The sequence below is a fragment of the Aegilops tauschii genome, chromosome 7 (assembly GCF_002575655.3).
Source record: "Aegilops tauschii subsp. strangulata cultivar AL8/78 chromosome 7, Aet v6.0, whole genome shotgun sequence".
NCBI lineage: Eukaryota > Viridiplantae > Streptophyta > Magnoliopsida > Poales > Poaceae > Aegilops > Aegilops tauschii.
In genome coordinates, this window is record NC_053041.3 from 140351305 (window position 1) to 140361733 (window position 10429).

The following is a 10429-nucleotide window of genomic DNA, read 5'->3' on the forward strand; positions in this document are numbered from 1 at the left end:
TACTCAAGTGGAGGTTGATAATACTGAGGCGGCCACGAACACCAATACTGAAGTCAATGACGTTGTCATGGCCGAAGCAAATGTGGCGCCTGAAGTTAATGTGGTGCCAGAAGTGCATGTGAACCCTGAAGCCATTGTGCAGCTCGAAGCCCACGTCAATGCCAATGCTCATGTGCCCCCTCCAAGGCCTCATACCATTGAGCTGGCTTTTGACCGCGGCCAACCTGTCATGGTTCGTTGGCCCATTCTGGTTCCTCCTCCTACTCCCGGACCACAATTCGACTATCATTTGGAGCACAGGCCTCAGGTCCAGAAGCCAAAACCTAGGCTGCCAAGGTTTCCAGGTACTGCAACTTCACCAGGATCGTTCAATGTGAATGGCTTCAAAGCACACAACACCTTCTTTGATAGTGCCAAGAACCCGTACACAAAGCCAAGAATTTCATCCAATCAGTTCTGGAGCTATCAGCAGCGCAGTTACTATTCTTGTGTCTTATACAACCAACAGCGCATTTTTCCTCATATGCGCCTCGACTGCGAAACCATTGCTGGCCTGTCATGCTTAGAAGAAGCCCTTGACTGTTTTAGAGATGCATGCCTTCTCCAGTTTGTGACAGACAAAGAAAATTGGAATAAAGAGCTTCTGTTGCAATTCTATGCCACCCTCCACATTCGCGGCTACAACAGGGATACGAAGACATGGGTCCTCGAGTGGATGACAGGCAATGTACACCACGAAGCCAAAGCTCTTGATATCATTGAGCTCACTGCCTTGCCCACTCCAGGAGAACTCTATGAACCTGGTTGTCAGCTTCACCGCAATGCTTTGGAGAGCATATTTCAGAAGCCTGAGCCAAACATGAGCCAAATGCTGAGTATGATGAAGCCACTGCCCCAAGATGCTGAATATCCAAATGAGTTCTTTGTTGAAGACTTAGAGTATCTACCCCGCACCATTTATCACATCATCAGGTGAACTCTATGGCCTGTCAAAGACATTCTCCTGCAGCGAAGCTTAAGGGCGCTATGAAGACACTGGTTTTCTATATCCTCAATGGCATCAGCATTAACGCTCAAGATTTCTTCATCAGGCAATTGGCTGCATCTTGCTCTGACCTATTTGGTCTGAAATTCTATGCTCCGTGGGTAATGCGCCTTATAAAGCTTCACTCTGCTGTCAACTATCATCCCTCTGCACGCAACCACATTATTTTCTTACCAGAGGTTGATATGTCTGTCGAAGCCATATACCCAAAACCTGCCAACGAGCCAATTTATCTTCACAATGTCGATCGTCAGAGTTTCACTCAACCCATTGAAGGAGTTCTAGCTGCCAATCGTGATTATCCTTTGGCTGGCAATACACGTGCACCTCATCGTGCCCACACTGAAGCCACTGAGAGTACCATAGCTCAAAGGCCTCGGAAGCGTTCTCGTGTTCTCAATGACCGAGAGCTTCTCGTTGCCCTGCATCAAAAATAGGATAAGCATCATGACTGGTTGAAGCGTCAGATGCAAAGCCTCTTGGTGGATGTTAATCGCATTCGGAACCTTGCCAACAAGAATTCCTTTGTCACTCATGAAACCTGTTGGCGGTCGTGTAAGAGTCTGACTTTGCTGAGCTCTGAAGATGATCTTCAACAAGATGGCTTCACCGAAAGATTCAAGTTTGATTCCACTCCTCCAAGGAACGCTGTCTTGCGTCGAACCCCCTCACTTGAAGACTCTGACTACTCATTCTCAGCGGCAACTGTTAATGCCAGAGTCATTGATGACCAAGATGATGCCACTTCACCAGCTACAACTTCGCCTTGAATCGAAACTGCACCAAGTTCTTCTGCACCACCGGACCTCAACGCCGACCCTGCTCCTTCTCCTACTCTTCATGGGGACGAGTAGACACTCTATGTCTTCAAACCTTTTTGGTCCTTACTGACAAAAGGGGGAGAAGCATATGAGTTGATAGTATTCAAGCGGGTCCATATGGGTGGTTGCTATATTTTTGTTGCCAAGTAGTTACAACTCTCGCTTTTGATACATTTGGGTCTTTGAGTTGTAACACTTAAATCCGCATGTGCGACGATAAATTCCGCACGAAGTCATTCCACAGACGTCCATTTTCCATTATGCATGTCATTACCTTCATTATGTTCTTTCATGCATGATGAATTGTCTTCATTAGTTGAAGAGGATCTCCACAATTAAAACCTGCCATGTGCATTTGCATACAAACGCAAATTACTTATATGCACATCTTCAGGGGGAGCCTTTTCTGCTACTTATGAAGACAATACTTTAAATCCTTACAATTTCACATACTCTTATCCCCGTTGAAAACTTCAACCAGTTTGTCATCAATCACCAAAAAGGGGGAGATAGTAAGTGCATCTAGTGTCACCCCTAGTTGGTTTTGGAGTATTGACGACAAACCTGGTTGAGGGACTAATGTGTTTGTGAGAACTGGAGGATAACACAGGTAGTAGTCCCTCATTGATTCGGTTTACCTACCAGAGATGACCTCTAAAAAATGTGTGAAGACATTGAAGACAATGGTGGTATGTGAAGACATACACAACGAAGATTATGACTCGAGAAGACATTCACGTGAAGACTATGGAGTGTGAAGACATAGCTTTTTCGTAGTTTCCTTTTCTTCTTTGTTGAGTCATAGGAACCACCGTACTGTTAAGTGGGGTCCAAGTGAACAAAGTCAGAGTGACTGAAGTGATGCTCAACCAAATCCTATGTCTTCGAGCGAAGACACTGAGAGCAAATCTTATCCAGAGCTAGATGAGTCAGCTTTACTTGTAGCCCAAGTCAAGCTGCCGCGTGTGTTTGAAATCTGACCGTTGGAACACGTGTCAGTTCCTTAGTGACCCAGGGTCATTTCGGACAAATCAGGTCGGGTTGCCGAGTGGCTATAAATAGCCCGCCCCCTACACCATAAATTGGTGGCTGCTCAGAGTTAGTGCACGACTTTTGTCGTTTGAGAGCAACCCACCTCTGAAGCATTTGGGAGAGAGAAATCCTTGCGAGGACAAAGCCCAAAACACCCAGAGCCCAAAGAGTGTTTGGCATCACTGAAGTCTTTCTGTCCGCGTGATCTGAAGACTTGTTACACTTGAGGACTGTGAATCCTCCAGCCAGTTAGGCATGGCGTTCTGAGCATCCAAGAGTCATTGTGGATTGCCGGTGAACGAAGTCTGTGAAGGTTTGGAAGTCTACCTTGAAGACTTACCAGAGTGATTGAGCGAGGACTAGGTGTCCTTAGCTCAAGGGGAATAAGGTGAAGACGCGGTCTTCTGAGTTGAATCTCAGCCTCCCTAACCAGACGTACAGTTGTCACAACAACTGGAACTGGTCCAACAAATCCTTGTCCTCACCAAGCAACTGGTTCTATCTCTTCCCTCACTTACAATTCGTCTTCGTGAAGTCCTTTACTTGCTTGTCTTATCTGTTTGACTTCACTGTGTGACGACTATTGTTGTTTGGCTTCATACTATCTTCCAACTTGATCCATACTGCTTAGCTGCGAATAGTCTTCGTGCTTTAGCTTCATTACTTGCTTGACTATGGCTTGCCTAGTGTAGTCTACCTTCCGCTGCATATCAATAGGCTCATTTCTATTGTTTGTCTTTGAAACTCCCATGTTTTGAAGAATTTCATAAAAATCGCCTATTCACCCCCCTCTAGTCGATAACTAGCACTTTCACCATCTCACGTGATGATCGGACATGGTTTAGTTGATATGGATCACCTGATCATTTAGATGACTAGAGGGATGTCTATCTAAGTGGGAGTTCTTAAGTAATATGATTAATTGAACTTTGATTTATCATGTACTTAGTCCTGATAGTATTTGCATATCTATGTTGTAGATCAATAGCTTGCGATGTAGCTCCCCGTTTATTTTTGATATGTTCCTAGAGAAAAATAAGTTGAAAGATGATAGTAGAAATGATGCGGACTTGGCCCGTGATCTGAGGATTATCCTCATTGCTGCACAGAAGAATTATGTCCTTGATGCACCGCTAGGTGACAGATCTATTGCAGGAGCAGATGCAAACGTTATGAACGTTTGACAAAGCTCGGTATGATGACTACTTGATAGTTTAGTGCACCATGCTTTACGGCTTAGAACCGGGACTTCAAAAATGTTTTGAATGCCACGGAGCATATGAGATGTTCCAAGAGATGAAATTGGTATTTCAGTCTCATGCCCATGTCGAGACTCGAGAGGTATGAGACCTCTGACAAGTACTTTGCCTACAAGATGGAGGAGAATAGCTCAACCAGTGAGCATGTGCTCAGAATGTCTGAGTACTACAATCGCTTGAATCAAGTGGGAGTTAATCTTCTAGATAAGATAGTGATTGACAGAGTTCTCTAGTCACTATCACCAAGTTACTGCAACTTCATGATGAACTATAATATGCAAGGGATGACGAAAACGATTCCCGAGCTCTTCGCGATGTTGAAATCAGCGAAGGTAGAAATCAAGAAAGAGCATCGAGTGTTGATGGTTAACAAAACCACTAGTTTCAAGAAAAAGGGCAAAGGGAAAGAAAGGGAACTTCAAGAAGAATAGCAAGCAAGTTGCCACTCCCATGAAGAAGCCCAAAGCTGAACCCAAGCCTGAAACTAAGTACTTCTACTGCAAAGGAAATGGTTACTGGAAGCGGAGCTACCCTAAATACTTGGCGGATAAGAAGGATGGAAAAGTGAACAAAGGTATATGTGATATACATGTTATTGATGTGTGCTTTACTAGTGTTCATAGTAACCCCTGGGTATTAGATACCGGTTCAGTTGCTAATATTAGTAACTCAAAACAGGAGTTGCAGAATGAACAGAGACTAGTTATGGGCGAAGTGACGATGTGTGTTGGAAGTGACTCCAAGGTTGATACGATCACCATCGCACACTCCCTCTACCTTCGGGATTAGTTTTGAATCTAAAATGTTATTTGGTGTTTGCATTGAGCATGAATATGAATAGATCATGTTTATTGCAATATGACTATTTATTTAAGTCAGAGAATAATTGTTATTCTGTTTACATGAATAAAACCTTCAATGGTCATGTACCCAATGTGAATGGTTTATTGAATATCGATCGTAGTGATACACATATTCATAATATTGATACCAAAAGATGCAAAGTTAGTAATGATGGTGCAACTTATTTGTGGCACTGCCGTTTAGGTCATATTGGTGTAAAGTGCATGAAGAAACTCCATGCTGATGGGCTTTTGGAATCACTTGATGCTTGCGAACCATGCCTCATGGACAAGATGACTAAGACTCCGTTCTCCGGAACAACGGAGCGTTCAACTGACTTATTGGAAATAATACATACTAATGTATGCGGTCCGATGAGTGTTGAGGCTCGGGGTGGGTATCGTTATTTTCTAACCTTCACAAATGATTTGACAAGATATCGGTATATCTACTTGATGAAACATAAGTCTGAAACATTTGAAAAGTTCAAAGAATTTCAGAGTGAAGTGAAAAATCATCGTAACAAGAAAATAAAGTTTCTACGATCTGATCGCGGAGGCGAATATTAGAGTTACGAGTTTGGTCTTCATTTGAAACAATGTGGAATAGTTTCGCAACTCACGCCACTTGGAACACCACATCGTAATGGTGTGTCCGAACGTCATAACCGTACTTTATTAGATATGGTGCGATCTACGATGTCTCTTACCGATTTACCACTATCGTTTTGGGGTTATGCATTAGAAACAGCTGCATTCACGTTAAATAGGGCAACCATCTAAATCCGTTGAGACGACACCATATGAACTGTGGTTTGACAAGAAACCTAAGCTGTCGTTTCTTAAAGTTTGGGGCTGCGATGCTTATGTGAAAAAGCTTCAACCTGATAAGCTCGAACCCAAATCGGAGAAATTTGTCTTCATAGGATACTCAAAAGTAACTATTGGGTACACCTTCTATCATAGATCTGAAGGCAAGATATTCGTTTGGTTATTTTCACGGATGGCGCATCCTTGCAGCATTGGGTAGGTTTGCAGAAGCTGGAGGACTGCGAGGTGTTGAAACGAGGCCCGGTGATGATGAGGAGCAATGCCAAGAGTCTCATGAGGACATGTGATGCTGCCCACAGTGTGCTCAGGGATTCAATTAGGTTGATGGTTGAAGAATGTTGTTTGGTCCTTTGGTGGATGCCTCGAGAAATCGTTGCTGATATATACCCGGGTTCCCTTGCTAGCTCTCAGTCTATGTCAATTTTGCGCGCACAACTGGTTTTATGATACTTTTATGCTCCTGCGCGAGCTGTGCTCTGTTAGGATAGTCGGTGTCGATGGGTTTTTGCCCCATAGCAAGTGTTTCAATGATGAGCACTTGTGGTGGGTTTCTCGTCGGTGATTTGACCTCGCTTTCTCCCTTTTCCCGCCCCCTTTGAGCTCTGTCTAAGACTATTGTATTTTCGTTATGAAAGTGTGGGAAGGGGACTAGCCCGGTTCAAAAAAATGTTGAGGTCTATGGTGTACGGTGGAAAGTGGTCGGCGGTGGAAAGTGGTCGTTATGAAAATGTTGAGGTCTATGTAAAAGTGGTCGGTTGCAGAGTGTTTGGTTAGTTTCTCGTCGGTGATCTGCTGTGGAAGGGGAGCTACGGCCCGAGCGACCACTCTTTCTTGATGCTTGCGGTCATCAAGTGTCGCCCTTGATGTTTCGCGGTCCGAACTATGCGAGCGAGCTTGTCCAGGTCCCATAGATCGACAAACTCCGTGAAGGGCTTCGACGGATTCATCAGACGATGGTAGCGAAGACGGCGGCAGAACGTGTGGGTACATAAGCTATCGAGGCGGAGAGGGCAGGCTTTGGTACCGAGAAAGAGGCGGGAATGTGAAAATATGCAGGCTCTGGGTGAGGTTTTGAGTGGGATATAGGTGCCGGAGTCCGACATGACGGACATGCGCACTCTCGAGAGCTCTCCTAATTTGAGACGGCTTGCGGGATTTCGAAAACTCGAACTGGCCCGACCTAACTTGATGTAATATCTGCGGGCGTTTTAATGATCTGGGCACTGGAAGAAGATGTGCATGCGGTCTTGCGCATCGCTGTTGGTATCTGAGGCAAGGTATAAGAAAAAAAAATCTAGTCCTTCATCCCTGTACACTGCTTTTGTTTTCTTCGCGAACAGCAGTAGGCCGGGGGAGATAGGTGCATGAAGTACTTTATTAAAATCCTGTTCTAAAAAAAGGTACTTTAAAATGCTGTTGGCAGAGTCATGTTCGTGGAGTAAAGAAACACCGCGCCTCTGTTTTGAAATGCTTGAGCACCCACTAGCCTCAAAACCAACTCCGTTTCAACTGTTGTACCACTAAACACTCCGTACAGAGCCAGTTGGTGGCCAAATGGACAACTTGCGAAAAGAAATGAGGAGGTGCAATAAAAAAAGAAAACAGGTAGAGCCGTGTAGCGGCAGTTCCTGTCAGAACCGTACCGTAGCGCCGAAGATGGTTCGAGACCCTCGTGAGCGCGGATGAACCATTCCGGATCCCAGCGCACATCGGATCGGTGCTTAAGCGTTAAGCTGGATCAAAGTACGAACAAAGAAGTGCGTCCAAATGAAATTTGTCACGCTTTGCGTGATGGCCCAACAACACAAAGCTGGAACCAATCAGACAAGCATCACCATTCACCAATAATAAGGCCATTATTTAGCATCCATCCATTCCATCAGACATCTAATCGAACGTGCACGCTCTGATAGAGACATAGAGTGCGCCATTTCGAAACCGCGAGGCCTTTTTTTCATCAAACAGAAAGAGAGGATGGAAGAAAGGTCGGGAAGAACCATCCCTCCCAGATGCTGGCTCCCGTGCTAGATACAAAAACGCACGGACAAAACCAAAGAACCACCACCACGCGCACCTACTCGCGCCAGCGCTGACACGCGCGCATGCACGCCCTTTGCGGAGCACCCGCGCGACCAGGCCATCCGCCCTCCCTCCCTCGCTTTAGGCAAGCGCCTGGCAGCTCATGCCGCGCCGCCCTGTACGTGCTACTCGCGCCCACCCTCGGGCACGGGGCAAGACTGCGCGACTCACAAAAGCGGCCGAGGCTCCAGCCTAGCTCGTTGGCGCGACAGGGGGACACGGAGGCGCTGGAAAGCGCTCGCCCCAGACCGCCTGCCGGGTCCTGATCACTGATCAGGGCGGCCGAGCATGCATGGCAGGCGTGCGCAGCGCACACTGTTGGCCGGTCGTTCGCCGACGACGACCCGTGAAAGCTGAAAGAAAGGATGCGTAGGTGCGCCCGCGCGCGGAGCGGACCAGCGGGCGTTTGGTCGATTGGGGCCGGCGTGGCCGCACGCGAACCGGTGCGCCAGTGGGTGGTTGGGCCGGCGGGGTCGCGCGGTGGTCCGACGACGGCGACGGGAGCATGCATGCACGCACGCACGCACGCACGTGTACAGAGAGCCAGAGCAAGAGAGCGCGAGGTGCCGTGCCGCCCCATGACAGCGCGCGCGCTGCTATGTCCGTTGTGCGTTCGCGTGGCCCGGGCGCGCGGTCCTGGGGCGAGGGGACACCGTACGCGCGCCGGGCGGCGCTTTCTTTATCGCCAGCAGGCGAGGCGACCGTCCCTCCCTCGAAGCACGTCAGTCCCTCGAATCGCTCTCTGACTGACTCCCAGGTGCCAGCGCGCGCGCCGCGGCGTGCCGTAGACGGCGGTGCGACCGCGGGGAAGTAACGTGCATGTGTGTGTGTCGAGGTGATGCGGGACGCGGCGTGCCCGGGGTGGTGGAAATGTGTGATGCTACGAGGGCCACGATGATCTGTGCACGGCACGCATGGGACTTTGGGTCCTCTGTACGGCTGTGCCATCGGTTCCAGCCAGGACCGATCGATTTGGCATTGTTTTTCGCACAAACACGTTTTTCTTTTCTTTTGCGGGCATTTGCACGAACACTTTGCAAGTTGGTAATTCGCCACTATCTGAGAATGCTGGGTTTCCAGATGATATGTGCACGACGCGCACAAGACTTTTGATCCTCTGTGCCACTATACCCTGGGCTCCAATGCTTGGTTTTATTTTTCGTTTGCTATTGTGCAACAGCACAAACACTTTGCAAGATCTTTTACAACTAAACAGCTCCTGACTGTCCCCCGCAAAAAAAAAAAAGCTCTTGACTGCACAGAGAAAAAAAAGAGCTCTTGACCGCAGCCGACCGCCGCACTCAACGGAGCCAATCATCGGGCAAATGCCCATGCCACCAATCACACGCGCGCGCCCCACTCCCTGCTCACCCCACCATCCGATCGGCCACGCACCGTACGGCGCCCAACGCGGGCAGCTCCCCGGCACCAGCCGCGAAGCTCCCCGCTCTGCTGCCAGAACGGCCAATAAATAGGACGACGCACACGCCCGCATCGCCACCACCACGCGCACGCGCACGCGCACACGCACAGGGCCACCAATCTTCCAGCCCGCGTCCTCCGAGCTAGACGGGATCGTCATGGCCGCGGCGGGCAAGGCCAAGGAGGCGGACGCGGCGCGGTGCAGGAGGCACCCGAGCCACCGGCACGCGGCCGGCGTCTGCCCCTTCTGCCTCAGCGACCGCCTCTCGCGCCTCTCCGCCGCCGCAGGGGCCGCCGACGCCGCCTCCGAGCCGTCGTCGGCGTCCTCGTCCGGGGCGGCGAGCGTCGCGTCGGCCCAGACGGCGCCGCCCTGCCGCGAGGCGCGCCGGGCGAGGCTGGGGATGCTGATGCGTCAGGAGGAGCCGGAGGCGACCGGCCATCACGGCAAGCAGGAGGCGGCGGCGGCGGAGGAGGGGGAGAAGAAGAAGCCGGCGAAGAGGGGCAACTTCTGGACTCGGCTGCAGCAGGCGAGCTGGTACAGGAGGGACGGCTGCTCGGTGGCGTCCGTGAAGAAGGGCGCCGCCGCGCCGCCGCACAAGCGGGCGGCGTCGCTGTTCTGAAGCTCCGGCGAGCGGGAGGCCGCGCGGTCAGTCGGTTGAGCGGCATTGGTCCGGTTGGTTGGTTGGTTGGTTGGTTCCTGGGTCGTGCCTGCGCTGTTCCAAAGCGGAGCCTACGTGGCTGGATGGATCACCTGCTCGTCTAATCTGGCGTCTTTCTCGCTGTTTCTTTCGGGTTTGCGCCCTGTTGGGTTTGGTGCGCGGTTGTTGGAAGAGTACTAGTCTTGGTGGATGGAATGAAGGACAGCCTAATGGCTTGTCCATTTTTGTACAGTACAGATCATCGATCTCCAATGAAAGAGCTTGCGCTCGACTCGATCGCGTTGTTTGTTTGTTCGTTTCCCCGTCACGATCAAACCGGTGGATGTTTCTTGTCGTGCTGGCGAGGTTCAGTAGCTCCGTAGGTTGCAGATGACACTGACAGCTGAGTCTGCCAATATTGTACAGTGTACTAGTTTTGTTGGAATAAGCGTGTTAGTTT

At 49.4% G+C, this 10429-nt stretch overlaps 1 protein-coding gene across 1 annotated transcript; it reads left to right on the top strand.

Moving 5' to 3' along the window:
- The first annotated feature begins 9334 nt into the window (after positions 1-9334).
- LOC109733029 (uncharacterized) lies at positions 9335-10280 on the top strand. Its single transcript, XM_020292235.4, has one exon. The coding sequence runs from the start codon at positions 9490-9492 to the stop codon at positions 9949-9951; it is 462 nt and encodes a 153-aa protein (XP_020147824.1). The 5' UTR covers positions 9335-9489; the 3' UTR covers positions 9952-10280.
- Positions 10281-10429: the final 149 nt, after the last annotated feature.